Below are 20,120 nucleotides of genomic sequence, written 5' to 3'. Positions count from 1 at the left end.
GGACCATCCTAGCTGCAATACAATCTAATTGTATTGATAAAACCGGAAACGTTTTCCGATCATGCAGCGTTTGGGAATGGGAATTTACAATGTCCTCATCAATACCCATCCATCTCTTTTCAACAGCTGCCATTGGTTTGGAAAAACAGGCTTATGACCCGGATTTAAATCACAGTTGGAATCGTGATTGTATGCTGCCAATTTTAATTCACATCCAAATTAACTTATTTCAAGATAGTATTACATATTTACCCACAATGATGTTTTCATTTTTCGCTATACAAACAGAAAAGTACATTCGTGGGGATGGATTTCACCGCTTGCATCGCATCGCGGGGGAGAGCGCGTGGGCGCAACGGAAACACAAACAAACAGATGACTCAACCGCCATGTGCTAAAACGACGCACATTGGATTGCGAGAGCATGCGATGTTATTCCTCGTCTCTTATGCTTCGCTCTTCAGAGCATAACCCAGGAGCGACACCTGTTTTCTCTCCCGCTCAGCCGCAGCATAAAACATGATGCACTTTATGTGTGAGCGGCAAGCGTTGTGATCGTCATATAAAAGCTATTGGTAAGGACACGATTGGAGTCAGTTCAGATCCAAACTGTTTCGTGAAAGGATATTCCAGTCGGGCAGGATTAATGTGTATGCGTTTGTAGTTTTGGATGGGACATGCCAATCGTGGGGTGCTTTTTGCTAGGCGGCGATAGTGCGTGTAATTAACGGATTTCGGAACAGTCACGTTTGAGTGGGAAAAGAGTATCTCACCCCAGAGTGGATGTCAGAAGGGCGATTTAATGCTCCGTTTTATTTGTCGCTCGGTGTGCTTTGACTATTGATTTTTTATCCTTAAACGGTGTGAGCTGGTGTCGGAAGCTCGCTGCTCGGAGTGAGAATTAAATATTTATGAATGGAGTAACGTTATCTAACGACTAGAAAGAGGGTCGTCCCGTGAACTTTTTCCGTGAAAGCGTGAAGAGAATAGTCATCAGCAAACGAGGATACAGTCAACAGAGAACGGGAAGGATTGCTATAATCAACTCGTCGATCGGACATCGAGCAGTGTGCACCTGTGTGTAGTTGGTTTTCGGCATTCGAGTATCACTTATTTATGGTGTGACCGCATTTTGCTCCAGAGGATACAGTGTGGGTTGAGTGCATTTACAGTTGAATTTTCGACGTTTGCTCGTTTTGTGCAACTTCCTCGACTGATGACTATGAATTTATTTGATCAGTTGTTTGTCACTGCAATGCAAATCATAACAGAGGAGGAAATCTGTGCCGTTGCACAACGACTCGAATAGTTCTGTAGCCGCTCGTTCGTTCGTTCGTTCGTTCGTTCGTTCGTTCCTGAAGTGCATCCACTCACATGTGGACGCGCGTGTGTTTTTTCTGTACTTCCGGAACATCCTGAGAGAATATAGAGCTAGGCAGAACGCCGCTCGTTTCGGTAGAAATCATTGTTTATTTATTGGTAGTGGCGGATGTGGATATTTATTGAAATAATTGCGGCGAGTTGACGTGAATTGTAGCTTGCGGTGGAAGGAAACAGAACAAAAACCCGTGACACGCAAATGTGTTGAAAGTATAACTCAGTGGTCGGAGTATTTATGAGACAGTGCAAACCGAGCGGAAGAATTAACGAATTTTGGTCATAATTGAAAATTTATTACGCAACGAGCTAGTGGTTGGTGGGAAGATTGGGGATAATTTGGTAGTGGATAACTGTGTCCGTTTTCATACGATGAAGAACATGAATAACATGGTGAATTTACTTGCGAAACTGATGTTCATCCTTGAATGCATATCCCTTTCAGTGATGGGTGTTACTGGGGGACCAACAACAACAGCCCCCAGCAATAACATCAACCAAGCAGCCAACGTAAACCTCCCGCGGTTCGATGAGGAATCGATTGGTTCGATACAGGATGTAGCAGTCGAAGCGGACCTCTTCGATGGTGATAGCATGATCCCGGTCCTGTCACTGGAAGATCAGGTTCGGCTACTCACCAAGCAGCTGAATACCCTGACGAATCAGCGTCGGGAAGATTACAAAATGCTGGAGAATAATCTCAAGAAGTTTGTTCGCAAAAATTCAATACAGTTGACGAATGCCGAGATACGAGACGAACTGGATCATTTGAGGTAAGAACACAAATTTACTAGAAATTTTGGATGGAAGGAGGAGGTTCAAGAAATTATAGCTTGTTTTTTATTGATATACAATAGATATCTATTGTATCAATTTGTACGTATAACAAAATAATTCAAGCGATATTTGATTGTTTCGGTATCATCTTATAGGATCCTCGTTTAATTCGTGGATCTTGTAAGTTGACTGCCGCGTCACCCGCAATTTTGTTGACAGCAAGAGTTCTCATCGAGTTGTTTCACCCGTATTTGGACGACGGATTGTTAACAATTGTTTATTACTAAAAATATTCGAAGTTTAAAGCATTAAGACAATTCTTCGTAAAGTTGAGGTTGAAGCGGACAGCTGGAACAAAAAGTTGTTGGTTCTTTAAGATTTCCTCGTAACATTGATCGGTGCATAGGTCTTTTATTTGAGTAATATCGTTTTCATTTGCATTGATTTTACCAAAATATTTGGCGAGAATCGTAACAATACATTCGATTTTTTTTGTCAAAGTATGGTCGTAGAGTGGCGAATTTAAAATAAAAGATTTTCGTTCATGTAATTTGAGATGGCAGGACTTGTTTTTAGTTATCATGACCAGCAAGCTTTGTGTGCTCCCGTGGCCGAGTGGTTAGCGTCCCACACTATCATGCCGGGGGTTCGGATTCGATTCCCGTTCTAACCGGGGGATTTTTCGTCAAAGAAAATTCTTCCGCCTTGCACTGTGGTCACGCGTATTCTAGAGCTTACCACTCCAGAGTACATTCAAGGCGTGTTATTCGGCATAGAAATCTCAACAAAGTACTACTAATAAAATTGACGCAAGTAATGCTACGTTGCAAAAGTTCCACTGGAACGTTAGTGCCATCCAAGACCAGCAAGCTAATCAGAGTTTTCAGACAAAACTTAGCACTTGGGATGTAGTTTCAGTATATGTTTAGCACGACGACTTGTGAGCGGTAACTTATTCAATAGAAGCATTTATTTGAAAACTATCCAATTCTTTAAAGTTGGCTAGGGGGTCTCCGTAGCCACATTGGTTGCGCGTTCGCTTAGTAAGCGATCGATCGTGAGTTCAAAACTCAGGGCCCTCATTGACCATCTTTGTGTTGTTACAGAATAGCTACGTCCACGCAACAATCATCAGCGATGGAGATCGATCCACGGTCGAAATAAGATCGATTCATCCATACAATTGCTCTGCTCTGCCAGACACATCGGGCTACTGTTCTATAAATAACTCAACAATGATCAAAACAACTGTCTCCGCTGTCCGGTGGTCCAACTGGATAATGGAAGAACAGAAAGAATACCCTTACGCCTAAATGGCTACTGTGTGAATGTACCATATGTAATGGTATAGAAGGAATACTGGCGAATGGCGAATGGCGAATTATAGATATGATAACCATGTGACATGTACACGATTAAAATTCGGCTCTGTTACAGCTAAAATGCTAATGAGCCTTAAATAAATAAATGGGATAAAAAAAAAATTCTTTAAAGTTATTCTTAACGCTAATTTTTAGTATTACCCCCTTTAATTCCAACCACGGAATGCAATCGTCGAGACAAAATGTCAATAGTATTCCAATAATATTCTTAATTATTCTTATTTATTAAGTCTTCTGCTTTTTTCCTTTGCACTTGTGACCTGTTGCACTTCCAAGTTCTTCAAACTTTTCGCACATTTTCTGAACTCTTGCCTCGCTCATTTCACATTTATGAGCAATTTCTCTACTTGAGATACCTTTTTGTTTTTTCCTACCACGTTCCTGTGATACCGATTTGAATTTGGTTCAAGATAAATGGAAAAAATGTATCGAAGACACAGAATGGATCATTACATTGAACTATAAACAGTGCAAATTAAATGTTGGAAAAACTAAGTGCATTGTATTTTTTTTTCGAGATATCGAAACATCGAGTGTAAATGATAAATAACAAGACACTTGAGCGCGTTAGAGAGAAAAACTATCTTGGTGTTACTATAGCGGACAAATTTATTTCTAAATCTCACACAGATAATGCCTCAAACAATTGCAAAAAACAGTATCAAAGAAACTTTTTAATAGATGAAGCTCATTGAAATCCCGATGTTAATGGAAGTACCGGTAAGTTTCTTCTTTTTTTTCAAAAATTAATGCTTTATTCTGCAAAAATGGTTACAAATTTAGTATTCAAAATGTTGCCCATCGCTAGTCACAACATTTCCCCATCTTCTGACAATTCGTAAATCCCTTTGCGGAAATAATCGGCCGGTTTGTCGGCTAACCACGAATCGATCCAATTTTTGACTTCATCAAAATTGGAGAAGTGCCATGTTGCAATGATCGAAAAAGGTATAATCGGACGGAGCAATGTCTGGAGAATACGGTGGGTGGGATAGGACCTCCAATTTCAGCGTTTCCAAGAATTATTTGAACGACATGCGGCCGAGCATTGTCATGCTGCAAAATAACTTTATTGTGTCTTTGCTCGTATTGTGGCCGATTTTCCTTCAGTGTACGGCTCAAACGCATCAATTGTCGTCGGTAGAGGTCCCCTGTATTGGTTTCATTCGGTTTTAGCAGCTCATAGTACACCACACCCAGCTGGTCCCATCAAATAACCTTCTGGCCGTGAATATTCCGCGCGGCCGTCAATGTTGATGCATGGCCGGGGTATCCATACTTTGCACGACGTTTAGGATTGTCGTAATGGACCCACTTTTCATCGCCAGTAACAATTCGATGCAAAAAACACTTTCTTTTATGCCGTTGGAGCAGTTCGCACGTGAAAAAACAACGTCTCGTGGCTTCATACGGCACCCAATGTCCTATTTTTAGGATCATTCCCATTGCTTTTAAACGATTGGATATGGTTCGCTGAGCTACTCCAAGTGCATCTGCGAGTTCTTGTTCACTTTTAAACCGTGCAAACCACGTCTGACACGTTTGCTCAGTTGGAGCATGGTCACCATGAACTTCCATCGAAATGCGATGACTTTCCGCAGCGTTTTTCTTCATATTGAAGTAATGGAGTAACACTCCCCGCAAGAACATTCTCGTTGGTACGAAATTCGACATATTGGAAGTGGCAAAAAATATGTTGTTTACGCTTCAACTTTTTGACATATACTGAAAAAGACGCACATTGACAGTAGTTTTCCAACGAATGTCTGGAAATTTGATTCACTGGAATGATAATTAAGTTACGCCATCTGTTATAAAACCGAAGAAACTTAGCGGTACACCTAATACAAAGAGGTGATTTCATATCTGTAGATTGAATGAGTTCGGTGTTTCGTCTCTCTGGTAATGTAACCAAACTAAGGTGCCCGGGGAAATGGGCATTGCAAATATATGCAAGGCAGGGTCACTTCGATTCGCTTGTATACGCAGACCAAAATGTGTTTCCCTAGCACGGACTGCAAAAGCGAGTACGAACACAACGCTTTGGCTCGATTATTCAAGATGACATTGGAAGCATGCTTTCATATCTTCAATGTTACCAATGTTCCAGTTTAAACTGGATTCTTCCAATTTTTTTTCACAATCCAGTCAAACCGTTAAATCCCAAAATCTACCAGTTTTTTTTTTATATATTGTCCAGTTTGATCCAGTTTTTCATATGTGTGCTTCGGTTTCCCCCATCTTATGTAATATAAATTCACAATGTACAAATTTTCAACCACTCTCACTATCCCTGGGGAAACAGCGGAAAGAACTTTTTCTTGATATAACCTCAACAAAACGAAGAATAGAAAAAGGCTGGGGAACATTATGATGGAAAGTATATTGGCTACGAAAAACTACGATTCTTTTCGCGGGGAGCGATAGGGTGCAGCAACGTGCTCAATTTTATATAAATATCAGATGATCTAGGTCCTTTAAATCATTCTAAAATTCAGGAGGCTATAGAATCGATTTGCTCGATTGACTTTAATTGATATGAATATGAAAGCCTAGTAACCTTGCTTTCAATCACATCAATGGGGGGATATTTGTTTCTCATGGTCACCCAAAGACTGTTTAGTTCTAAATACCATTAATATTACGCATGATCTAAACTATCCTATTGGACGCATAATTCGTAATAATACAAATAATACACACTTTGCAAAAAATGCATATGATATGTAGTGTTTGTTTTGTAAGTATGCATACTATTTACAAAAATATTAGCTCGAGCGGGAGGAAATACTGAAGGAGACCTTTTTTTGAACATGATTCCAAAATTTGACTTGGGCAAGCCTGTTATAAGAAGTAAAATACCAAAGAATAAGACCAAACATGAAGAGAAATCGATTTTCAATTCCAAAATTTCATAATATCAATGGCAAAATAATACTTGAGCAGTTGTTGTTCATTTAATGTGCTCATTTTGGTGTCGAAATAATATTGTGGGACCTAATCAAAAATTCGTCCAGAATACTAATACATAAAGACGTCACGTTTGACAGTTTGACAGTTAAACCGAAGGTGAGGTTTGGCACCAGACATTGTTTTCTTTTTTTATTTCTTCAATTTTATATTCTTCGTGAGTGCAACGATGATAGCCAAAAGAAACACTACAGAAATGTCAAAATTTGCATTAGACAAAAATAATAGTGATCAACAACCAAAAATGGAAGCAAAAGTGACGAAACAACCGAAATGTGTTGAAAGTCACTATAATAGAGAAAAAAATGGTCATGTAGCAATAGATACGAAATTTTTCAAGTTGATTTTAAAACGATAACGAACGGTCATCAAATTTACTTGTAACGAAGAACGTAGTTTATCCTGATGCATGATTTTTTTTTTGGAAAAAATGGGAAAAATTGATTTTTCGGACCACCCTACAATGATGGAAATGGTCACCTCAACGAAAAAAATAAAAAAAAAGGTAGCGATAAAGAACTAAACTATCAATTTTGATGAAAATCTGAGAACCACTATATCGGTTTGGCATGGAATGGTTGTATATGAAAACTGCGCATCCTATCGTTATAGACGACGCGGGTAGATGAGCACAGAAACACCAGAACAAATGTATGGTAAAATGGGAGTGCATTTGTAATGTATGGCGTATCAAATAAATCTTAGAAAAATTCAATTGTTATACAGATCATAAAAAATAGTTCGCATCCAAAATAGTTAGTTACTTTCAAACTATTTTATAAAACCGTGCTCATATTTGGAACTGATACTGAAAGACGTGGTCCCACACCAAGAGCGATAAATTATACTGCGAATGCCGTGTTACTGTTAATTCTTAAACAATTTAATCGTAAATACGCAAAATGCGCAAAATAAAATGATATATTGACATTGACTCTATTAAATGACTTAGCGGAACCGCGGGTAAGACGGACAGTGGGGGTATGATGGACAGGTGGTTGATTTGTATAGTTGCAGTATAAATTTCAAATTTCTGTTAATGGGAACCCATTCTACATGATATTCTAGAACCTTTGAACCATCCAATGACAATGAATACTGATCAAGAGTGGAATATGAAAACAGAAACCGAAAATAAAACATGATTCCGCGTGTGGATGTAAGTTTTGCGGCTTCGATATTAAGCATTTTGAGTGGTTTAATTGCAAAATTGAATTCGCTGATGGTTATATTTCGGTTTGTGAGTTAACAGAGAAGCGATATTTGGTATGTACGGAAAAGTAAATTCATTCGTAAGTGGTAAATTTAAATTATTGGAATAATTGCACTCGTGGGGTTGAAATGGACAGTCACATCCATAATCACACCCAACGCATGATGGAAAGTGAAAGAAAGAATATTGAACTTTTTTTTATATTGCTTTCTCTTTTTGTTCTATTTCAGTTACTGGACGCACACACACTGAGAGAGAGCGAAATTATTCCTCTTGCGAGCGATAAACTTTTACGCTTCGTATATTATTGACCTGTCCATATTCCCCCCACTACATGTCCATTATACCCGCAAGAACAAATTTTTATGAAACACTTGCCCAATTATTTCGAGAACCAGTATATTGAACTGTAACAAACAGCTTTTAAGTTTTGGAAAACATGGATTTCCAAAGATATAACTGAAGCTTTCCTTAACATGTCCGTCTTACCTCTATCTCCCCTATATGTCATTGCTATACGAAAACTTACATGCAAGTGATGCCATATAACAGAAAAAGTCTGATTATTATTACGCACACACAAGCTGCGCTATTATGCTCACTTATTCCAAGAACTGAAGAGCAAAGGAAAAAATCGAAACAAAAGTAGTGATTTGAGGTATTTCAGAAGAAACACGTCAGATTTATGCTGATCAAATTTTAATCGTTTAACCTGTGAATATATGGGCAGTTTTCAAGATGTGATGATTTCTTAGTTTTCAGCACTTTTCAGGAAGACTCGATTCCAGACAGTGTCTTAGAAAGTTTATAGCGTTTTTTCGCCAGATTCTCAAAACTATTCATTCTGTTAATTTCAGGAGTAATTAAAGATAAACGCTTTTACTTTTTCAGGCCATGATGTCGTCAGAAAATGTTTAATTTTTGATTAATCGTCTAGTTATTAGGAGAAAAGAAAAGTCAAAACGTGCCAAATCATGTGAATACGGCTGATGTTTTAAGATATAGACGCCATTTCGAGCCAAAAATTGACGCACTATCAGGAATTTGTTACTTAGCGCATTGTCGTGTAGAAGATTCCAGCCTTCTGGTTTTAAAAGATTGAAACTAGTATTGATGGCTACGGAATATCAATCGAATAACACTACTCGTTCAACTTAGCAACACGTCAAAATACTGAATTAAACTCTGCCTAGTTCGAATCGTGAAAACAACAAAAACTGTCTACTTTTTTTTTTATTCCCTGACTCCATATTTGGGTAAAGGTTCTGGGTTCACGTGAGGTACTGTTAGATATTCGCTCTGTGCCAAAACTTCATGTTGTCAAAAACAAATCGAGTGGGTTGAGCAATGTCAGTCCATTTTAAGGCTTATATTTTTAAAGCCAATTTCAAAAAATAAAATGATAAAATAAATTCTCAGTCATTTATTGTGTCGTTGATGAAAACACTCAATAATTAGCCTCGAACCTATTAAGGATCTGTAAATCTCTTAATCCCCAGCTCGTGTACATCGTGCTGCCTCAGCAACAGCTGAACATTAAACTCATTTCCTACAAATATGTTTGCCTATCTCCCAGTCCCATTTCCTGTAGGTACCCTTTTGCCCGACTCATTCCCATCGGTGCCTGCAAAATATTCGATTATATCGGCAAAAATTTAATCAACAGTTGTCGTGTGTTTATGTTTATTTTCCGATGAAAAACTGTTTTTAAAATGCTTCTGATCAACCCCACTCCATCGTGTACCACAAACACACACACACATACTATTGTTGTTGATTCTGTTTCCGGCCATCACCATCATCCAGGTGGTGCTCAACGGAGCGGAAAAATTTTGAACAAAATACACTGCTGCTCATTTGGGACTCCCTTTTTGCGGTTTCGATAATTACCGATTGGGATTCGGAACGGGGCGTTGAAAAACTCACTGCTGCGCAAAACCAGTTGGGGGTGGCCGCACTGTACATGACAGCGGAAAATAGTTCGTTGCGCTTGTTGCCGATCGTAGAGGAATCGTTTCCCCCTGTTGTTTGTGCGACAGCGAGAGCGGCAAGTGGATGGGTATGTGGGTGTGTTGGGTGAGGGTGGTTTTAATAGTTGTTTTCTGGTAAACGAACAAATAACTCGATCCCTGGTGCAGGATATGTCTACATATATAGGGACAAGTGCTACCACTAATTGATTCTTCGTCGTCAGAGTGCTGTTATTTTCCGGGGAACAAAAATGACAAGAGCGGTTCGGAAAATTGGAAAAGCTTGTCCTTGTTTGTCGAGCCATTGACACACCGGAAGCCAAAGCCAAAAAAAATAACCTCACAATTGGGATGACTAATTGGGAAATCCATGTTCACAGAAACCGATCGAATGTGTTGATTCCGTTGTAAATATTTGCATGGTTTTTATAACCATTATGTAACTTACGCCGATGTCAGAGTTTTGATCCTTTCGAATACAAATATGGAAATTCTTCGTTCATAGAAACGTATACTCATGAACAACTTTCTCTGACATTGTATGCTTAGATAGCAAAACTCCCTCGCCAGTTCATTGACTTTCGCTAGACGTGCAATCCTGCAGCTCTTGACACGACCCAGTTCAAATTACTTTGAACAATTAACGTTGTACCTCTCCACCCCCACACAGGATGATCTTTTTACAACCGTTTCTCCGAAGTGGTTAGCGTCACCCATCGCACAGATCGTCCCATTTGATGTAGCACTTATCACGTGCCACATATCACACAAACACACATGTCGCGTCGAGTATGCAAACACCCAACAAATCTTGCCAATGGTGAGGAAAATGATTTGTAGCATCCGGCGTTCAAATTTGGCACCGTCTTCCCCTGGTACCGGAAAGACAAATGATGAATACGTAACACTTTCTGCCTGCCGATGGATTGCGTAATTTGGCAGTCCCCATAGTAGTTGATGGAGGGCGGGGGGTTTGATGGTACGTGCCAAACATTCTCCGCTTGTTTGCGGAAATCGATGAAAAATCACGATAGTGTAGGCGTGAGTATTAAACCGATTGAATGAAGCATCGCAACCCTTTTTTTTGTTGGGTGAACTTGTGTTGGCAGGGGGTGATGCATGTGATGTGCTCACATCAGAAATGGTAATTTCGGTGCTCATCTCAGTCATTTGGATTCCATTTCGTTTCACTCCAGCACACACGCCAAGAGCTACCAATTTTTTATTTGATTTTGGGTGCAAAAAATAACATCTCGTTTCCACGAGACTTAACAGCTGCTGCTGCTATCGCCGGGAAAAAGGATTTTCACGGGAGTTATTTTTCATTTTTGGTCGTTGTACTTTGGAAAGTTGCGTATTTGCTAATGGATAAACATTTTCTTACTGTTGGTGGATCTTCGGTGAGAGATTTGTGATATGAGAGACCATAATGCTGAACATTATGTTAGTCAGTTGTTTAGTAGTTTAACGTATTATCAAATTAGCTATAATTATAGAATGATTCGAATGAAATTGATTTCTTGTATTAAAGCTACATATAACTACATTTTTAGTGCACCCGTGGCCGAGTAGTTAGCGTCTCACATTATCATGCCGGGTGTTCGGGTTCGATTCCCATTCTGGCCGGGGGATTTTTCGTCAGAGAAATTTCCTTCGACTTGCACTGTGGTCACGCGTGGTACAAGTGGTGCAATGCTCCTACAGCAGTGGTCACGCGTATTCTAGAGCTTGCCCCTCGAAATACATTCAAGACGTATTATTTGGCTTAAGAAATCTCAACTAAGTATTAATAAATGACGCTAGTTAATGCATACGTTGGGACGGCAAAAATTCCACAGGGAACGTTAACGCCATTCAAGATAACTACATTTGAGCTTGCATCCTTGGTTCTTTGGAAATATGTTCCGTCAACAAGTGTTTCGAAAAGCAGATCATGAATCGATGTTTCCTACTTATCTAAACGGTCCAGGTGAACTAGAGGGCAGTATCTGATTCATACAGTTCAACAATCTTTCAGCAAAACTGTTCAACAGCGGCTTCTGCTAGTTCCAGTGCATCGACAGCCTTCCCTTTTTTCTAATTCTGATTCATCGAAGTTTATCTCAGTGCATTCGAACTGTTTTCCTCAGTTTAGGAACTTCAGTACATCCATTGCATCCATATCTGCAACTTAGTTTCGATTTCACTGACAATCGTTTATCTTTTAAGTTTTCTAGATGAAAAGAAAATTGCTGGTAACACTGGATTCGATCAATTAAAAAAAATGTATTTCCGGTGGCGGAAGCTCGACAGTTTTACCGCATTTCGATAACGGTAAAATTGATTTTCGAAACTACACTATACTCTTGATCTTGAGACGGTTTGAATTGTTTGTTGAGTCACCCCCCAAAGATCAACGAGTCCCTTTTGAGAATGGCACAAACTTTAGGCTGTTTTTCTAATCCCTTGGCATGAAGTATCTTTTAGTTCCGGTGTAACTCGATGATCAAAGAATTATTTTTATTTTATTAATAAATTTTATTATAAAATGGTAATAATGGTAACAAAATTTTATTCTTCACAACAAAAAATTGATGATTTATCTTCAACAATTAAAATTCATTATAGTTCCACACTTTCACGCATATTCCTTGCAGTTAACTTAAAATGGAAAATACAATGTAATAATTAAAACTTCATTGTCAAACCTCATATTTTGAGTTGTCAGTATTGAGTAGGCGTTAACCAGTGCAAGTAGGATAAGTTTATGATAAACAAAGATTCTCAGATCTGAACAGAAAATGAAGTCGAATTATATTATAATGATGATAAATATTGAGAAGTTCTACTGGGGTAACTCTGTGGATTACATTTAATTTAACTATTTTATGTAATGATGAAATAACAGTTCGGCTGAAAAGTTCATAAGGTAGACGTCAAGATGGCGCCTCTTGCAAAAATCTACTTGACTATAACAAAGCACCATCTTCCAATAGATACGAGTCAAAATTTGACAGCAATCGATTTTGGAAAAACCGAAAGAGTACTATAAAATGGTATCGAAATGTTGCAAGATCGCTATAATCGCTGTATTGCCCTCGAAGGCAATTATGTTGAATAATAAAATTTAATTTTGCAAAAAAAAAATAGTTTTACTGTGTTACCTTATAAACTTTTCAGCCGAACTGTTAGATAAATTAACTTTTTTCTGTATTGAAGAGATCTGTTCGCTGAAGCTATCCTGATGTGTGGATGTTGTCACGGTATTCAATTTTCACATGCCATTCGATAAGTTGGATTACGTAATGCAGATATATTGCATTCTAATGTTCCAGGGAACTCGCATTCTACCGGATTCTACTATTTTACCGGATGTGATTATTTAGGAAAAAATAACATTTCAAATGTACTGTTAAAAAACCTTACTCAAAAATTTAATTTAATATTTTCATTTTTTCAATATATCAATAGTTTTTTTTATATCTTTATTGGGAAACCCTTCCAATTTAACAAAATGACGTACAGCGAGGAAAAAAAAGATTTTTTTTGAAAACGTGACCATTTGAGAAAAGTAACAATAAAAATGAAATCTACATGAAAAACTTTACATAACATTTTATCCGAGGACCAACCGTTCTACAATCTCTCCTTTTTACTCTTAGAAAACACTTTCTAACTTCATTTAATAATGTGGTGTTATATTATCACGCAATTATGCAATAGCACTAGTGGCTATGTGGATAGTGTAGTCGTGTGAAACAGCCTTGCATTCCATCAACAGGCCGTGCCTCAATCCCCGTTGACATCGTTTGAACTTTTTCTTTGGGTATAATCCCAAGCTGACGTTTAGTCTGAGAGAAAGAGATGTCTGCTCCAATATATACAAACATTTGAAAGCTTTTGAAGAAAAAGCTGCTTTTTTTAGTTCATTTGACCTTTCTGCATACGAAAAAGCATTTTTTTCTGCCGGAGATGATTTTTTTCTGCCAACACTAGTTCGGGTGCATATAGCCATCTCACGGCACACACGACAATTTTGGCTTATCCCTTTTCGCATGATTGAATCTTACCGTATTGGAAGATACTCTAACAAATGTACAAGGAACCCACGAAACAGATACTGATGTAACATAGCAAAGAATTATGACTGATTCACACGGCTTAGATGGAAGTGGTCGTATTTTTGATAGAATTTTGCTATTCGCTCAGAAAATCATTTTATTTGAAAATGAACGTTCAAATTGCAATTGAATTTGTAAATCGAAAAAACTGCAACAACTCCAGTGATTTTAACTGCAAATCGCCAAGAAACCTTCCGGATTGGTATCCAAACATCGCTTGCCAAAGGAAACTATCCAACGTAATGAAATATTGACATATATGAATCCAAACATTAAACAATGCGCGAGCCCCCTTAGCGCGAGTTCTGTTTTATGCTGTCTACGCTCAATTTGCATTGGTTGCGATAGGGTTCCCAGAGCCCCGAAACAAACACGATATTTATAATTCAAGCACAATATCTAGAAAACATACCACCCGTTGTCGCAGTCGTTTCTTTCCATGCGTTGCTCTTCGTTTCTTTCCATGCACGGAGAGAATCTATTCCTCCTAAAACATTTTTTTTCATGAACTCAGAGGCTGTGAGTTCATCATTTTCACCTAATTAGGTGAATTTAACTAATATATTTATAACATTCTAAGTGAGTGTTGGAGGAAAAATTAGCTTTAATGACACGCATATCAGTCGCCATAGAAAGTCTAACGCTGATAAAATAATATTTGACTATTAAACATTGTGAATGGGACAACCTAATTTTTGTATTTTTCATATTTTCTAAACAAACACCAAGTGGTGGTGGTGTGGTGTCCTAATCGCTTCTTCTCTACACACTGTCGTTGCTTGAGGTGAAAACGCAAGAGAAACTGTACACCAAGTTAGAACATTTTGTGAAACATTGCTATCATGCAACGTGTATCCAAACATACTACGAATACTAACATGTCACATTTACAAACACAGGAAAAAACTCATGTTTGTGTGCAAAGACGAAACTGTCAAAACAACATGTTCATCTCGTACGCAGTGTTTTTTGTGAAACACGGAAGATTGTTCTACAATATACAGGGTCATTCAGATTAAACGCTCACGCAAAAAATCGAATAGCTCCTTATAACTTTTTTTTCACTCCATCGATGGTAACACTGTATTCCCCACTTCGGGACGATAATATTTGGCTACAATTTACAAGAAAGTAAAATCGGGAAATCGTATTACTCGAGCGAAACAAAACAGTAATAAAAATTCTCAGGAGGAGTTTTTCAATGACTCAACGAAACGAATGTTCAAGTCCATAAAATTTTAATCGTCACACCCTTCAAATTTCAAATACACTGTTAATGTAACAGTTCGGCTGAAAAGTTCATGAGGTTGACGTCTAGATGGCGCCTCTTGCAAAAATCTACATGACTATCACAAACCACCATCTTTAAATGGATACGTGTCAAAATTTGACAGCAATTGGTCGATTGGTTCGTTAGTTACAGTATTGAGAGTGAAACAACCTTTGTTATTGTGAAAAAATTGAAAAATCTGAGTTTCCTGTATTGATAAAGCATTTTATTTTTAATGAAAAAAATTCGAGGCGTTGCATCCAGGACACGACCGCTTAGGACGTGGGACACACAATATTTTTTTTTGAAATGTGTCGGTTTATCATTTCGGATATTATTTACGAATACGTCGAAATTTCATAAATAACTCTTTAATAAAAAGTTCCGAGGACCCCGAAAAGGTTAAATGGATTGCGTGGTTTTGTAGAACTATATCGAGATTATTTTGTCGCAAAAAGTGGTCAATGTGGTCAGTGGTCAGTGGCAATGCACGCATTGCACTGAGTATTTAACGAGAGGCATCTTCCGTGCATCGCCATTCAACAAGCATTTGCTAGCGCTCACAACTCGAGGGGACACATAAAACACAAAACGAGCAGAATAAGCGACCTTTCTTATTTCGGGCGCAGAAAGATTCTGAGAATTTTCCTCAGAGGAGATGCAATACTTATACGCTACACCTAAACTAGCGTTGGCAGAAAATATGCCATTTCCTGGTCATGAGAGTCAAATGCGCAAATAATGAGCTATTTTGAAGCTTAAAAATGGTTTGTATGTATGCGAGCAGACATCTCTTTCTGTTTTCTTTTCTCTTTTCATTTGGAATTGGGCAAAAAAAAAGTCCATACGACGTCAATGGGGATCGAACCAAGGCCGGCTGGAATGCGAAATTACTTTACACGACCACGCTATCCATATAGCTGCCAGAACTATTATAAAGGAGCTAGCATATATATTATAAAAATGATATACATGTATTGGGGAGTAGAACATTTTATGTTATCTTTCAGCTCATTTAATGTAATAAATCGGGATGCCAGAAAATGTGCTAAAAATTAACTTTGGGTGTAGCGACAGCTTACTCACTATGCAAAGGTGGAGTTTACTTCGCAAATATTCTCTTTTCGCTATCCCCCTTCGTTGTTTCTATTCTAGCGGCTGAAAAAGTTGCCCGTTATTGACAGCTTTGTTCGGGAAAGCACACAAATGGACAGAACAAATGTATAGGGAAATGAGAATGCTCCAATTCTCATCAATTTAAACCATATGCAGACTATGGGATTGTATTGTATAGCATATCAAACAAATCTTTCATTCCGATTCGATTGATATGCAAATCGTTAAAATCCGTTCGCAGCAAGAATAGTTATTAACGTTAACTTTATATCATGAAAACGTGACCTGTAGTCCTACGTCAAAAAATATAGTGCAAACCAAAGCATGGCTTGACAAACGTTACCCGGACTTTGCTCCAGCAACCGATCGACCAATCAACCGTTTGCTGTCAAATTTTGACACGTATTGAAAGAAGGTGCTTTGTGATAGTCAAGTAGATTTTTGCAAGAGGTGCCATCTAGACGTCAAACTTATAAACTTTTCGGCCGAACTGTTATCCATAGTAAAAAAGGTACAAACGGTTAATGCAGCGTTTTTGTACTGTCGAGCAGTAGACTTCCCTAAATGCTCTAGTTTCTAATAAATTATGATACCAAAACTCATCACCATCTTAATAAAGTCAAAATGCAGTTGTATAAACTGCTGAAATCGAAAGTAACAAAAAGCGAAATAAAACAGTAATAAAAATTCGCTTTAATAATTCATATTTTCAACGCTGTACCCAAAACAAAAAAAATCAACTATGTACGCTGTATCGCTCCACAGAGTCGTTTATTATGTATACTGGTACGAATTCGATACGGTGTTTGCCCACCAAATTATGCACCAACCTTTCTTCTGGTTCCGCGTATCAAATTCAGAGATCATCCGACAATGCAACGGACTGGCTAGGCACAGAAACTCATAAATATACAAATATTCCAATGATTTCAAAACAGAAAATTGCGGCACGAGTACAACACATGGAAAATATGGGCAGAGAAAATCTACAGAAAATATAAATATAATTTGCGAAAATATTTCCAATCGTTAGAAATCATTCCTGCTGTCACAATACATCATGCACACCGTTCAATTGGATCGTAGCGTTTTGGAACGTGATTTTTTTTCGCCAAACAGTACAAAAATAACACCTGACAGCCCAACGGCAGCCGTACCAAGGTCAACAAATTATTTCTCTCCGACAGCATGTTTAGCACGATGGAAAAGACAGATTACGAACGTGTCGATAGAAACACATCAAGTTGGAGGTTTTTTTTTGCCTGCTCCACTCAAAGAGCCGAGCCCCATTCGTCAGCGCCGGGGAGGAAAGCTTTTTTTTTTGCCGCCATGTAAAAATAACGAAAAGCCATACGCGGAAGCTATTTCCCGTTGCCACTACCGTTGCAAAACAATAGGGGCATGGCTTCGGTTTGTACGCGCTGATAAATTCGCCGTCGCGATAACGACATTCCGAGCATTTTGCTATATAGAGGTATACACCTAAAACAGGCCCAGGCCAAATGGGATAAGCTGAACTAACGTTTGCACGATTCACGTGCCACGACGGCTAACTCATTTTTATTTTTCGCTTTAACCTTCTGCCATAGATAAGAACGTTATTACGGCGGGGTGGGAGGGGGCGATGGGCGGTGTGGCTGATGCCAGCCAGAGGTGACGAGTCATAAGTTTTCCATTTATCTTTTTCCCGGTTCGGTCCGTCCCCGAACAACCACCGCTCCCACCACCCACTTTCGTTGAAGTGTAAATTTTTGCGACGCGATAAATACATTAAGGCGCTCCACTGCAATGATAACATCCTTATCGTCTAGCGCTAGGCGGGCAAGACGGCTGGCGATTATGGAGTGAGGAGGAAAAGCCAAGGTATCGTTTTTCACGCGTATGGGAGTCATTGATTAAGAGGCATGTGCTGTTAGTTGTGTGTAGTCAGGTTCAGATCCTATATCGTATACTACTAGGTGACTACTCTAGGAACGGTTCCTTGTTAGACTGATCCCGAGAAGAGATGCCAGGTTTTTTTTGCGTGAATTTTTAGATTTCATTCCATATATATGTTCTTTAATGGAGGTTTATTTTTAATAATATAACGAATAATATAAGAATATAGAATAAGAATAAGAATTCAATATTTCAATAAATACATTAATTTTTACTACTTTTTGCAAATAAAAATAAAAGAATTCTATTAAGTCATCGAAGCATGAATTGGGCTTTGTGAGATTTTTTTAGGTTTCCTGCTGTGCGATCATTTTTTTCTAATATTGAGAAAACATTGACATTGACAAATGAAAAACTCTTTATGCAATCCAATATATCTGTTTGAGCACTAGAAACTAGAACTAGAAAAAACTAGAAAATAGTAGACAATATCAGAACCAGCATGTTGTGGATCGCGTCTACAGAATAGTGTTATTTCATTAATGCAGTCTTCACATGCGGAACCGATAGTGGTTTTCAGATTTTCGTGAAAACTAGTAGTTCGGTCGAATGACCAGCTGGACCGCACCACGGCTTACCCCATTCTTCCCAGCAATATTTCGCCTTACGCTGGGAGTCACGCACAATCAAAGTTGGGACCTGTGTTGAGATTTGCTTTCCGCTCATTTTCCGGAAGCTTCCTCAGCGTCAAAAACACGACAATACGCACGAAAAGTTGACTGAACAGCTACGATAAGGCTAGGCGCAAATTGAGAAGCGTATTGCGCTCATCAATGAACACGAGACTACCAACACGACTCATACGTGCCACAAACGTAGCGTGATGGAGCGCAAATTCAGTCGCAGTTTGGTGTAAATAACGTGCCACTCGCAAACAATGTCTGATTCACACAGATTTGCGCGATATATTTATTTACTAACACAATCACCCGACCGGTACGACCAGCACGAGAAACTGTGGTTCAGCCACAGCGTCACACGAGTCGTGTCTCACGAGCGCTCCACAATCTCGCGTCATCTGGCCAATTTGCGCCGTTCTATCTGTTTTCATTAGCCACAAAAACAGGCGCTATATCGCGGCAAGTTACTCGCGCTATACGCGTCTCAATTTGCGCCTGACCTAATTGTATTTCTGTCAGATGAAAACAGCCACCTGTCAAAACCAAGGGGTGTAAACACGGCAAAACAAATTTACGCAAGTAGATTGGATATCCTATCCCTAAGTGGATATCGCCGCCAGACGTCGACACTGTACATTCGGCATGCGGGTTTATTCCCTCCTTTTTTCTGTGTACCAACATATACAGACTAGAGATGTATATTTTTCATTGAATCAATTATTGAAAACGTGTGATGAGGTTTTTCCTAACAACGAACTTAGTGGCTGTTCACGTACCACGTGGACAACTTCAGAGATAGTAGAGAATACGACAATGTCCACTCCTGTCCGCGTCGAGGGAGAACGGGGTATAAATAATGTCTGCGTGGACACATTAAACAAACATTCAAAAAGTATGCATTCCTATCTAATTTCAAAAATAAATTTAATCTGTTCTGCGTTTTCAAGAAATTTCACACGTTCCGCTCACTCTGAGTACTAGGTATTTATAAAAAAATAATAATAATAAAAAAAATTAAAAATAAATACGGGTGACTAAGATCTCCACACGTTGGTGATTCCGGGAACTTTTTGATCAAGATAGTATTCATTTGGTGCAACAAAAGGGAATACTGTCATTCGGTCAAGTATCTGAACCATCCACGCATGTTAGGTTATATATTTGTTAATGGTAAGTATCATGACACATTGTGGTTCATTTGATATTCACAGATATCCAAACACTGCCAAATATAGAAGCCTCCGGACGTACAGTTCTTTGCGTCAGTGGCTTCGCTACCATAAACTTATTGGCTGCGGTGTATTGTTATCACCCAAACTGGTTTGTGAATATCGCGGGTAATCCGTACTGTAGAGAAGCAGAGTGTCTTGCTCTGGCGTGAGAGCCA

General features: G+C 38.7%; 1 protein-coding gene across 1 annotated transcript in view; it reads left to right on the top strand.

Moving 5' to 3' along the window:
- Positions 1-604: 604 nt before the first annotated feature.
- The window catches only part of LOC129764867 (protein scabrous), a 130,899-nt gene continuing 111,383 nt past the window's right edge, over positions 605-20,120 (top strand). The window contains exon 1 of the mRNA XM_055764418.1: positions 605-2,150. Coding sequence (XP_055620393.1) covers positions 1,750-2,150 — 401 coding nt within the window. The 5' untranslated portion in view covers positions 605-1,749. The remainder of the gene's footprint in view (positions 2,151-20,120) is intronic.

The sequence above is a fragment of the Toxorhynchites rutilus genome, chromosome 2 (assembly GCF_029784135.1).
Source record: "Toxorhynchites rutilus septentrionalis strain SRP chromosome 2, ASM2978413v1, whole genome shotgun sequence".
Taxonomy (NCBI): domain Eukaryota; kingdom Metazoa; phylum Arthropoda; class Insecta; order Diptera; family Culicidae; genus Toxorhynchites; species Toxorhynchites rutilus.
The sequence above is the reverse complement of the archived record's forward strand: the minus strand, read 5'-3'. Positions and strand labels throughout refer to the sequence as shown.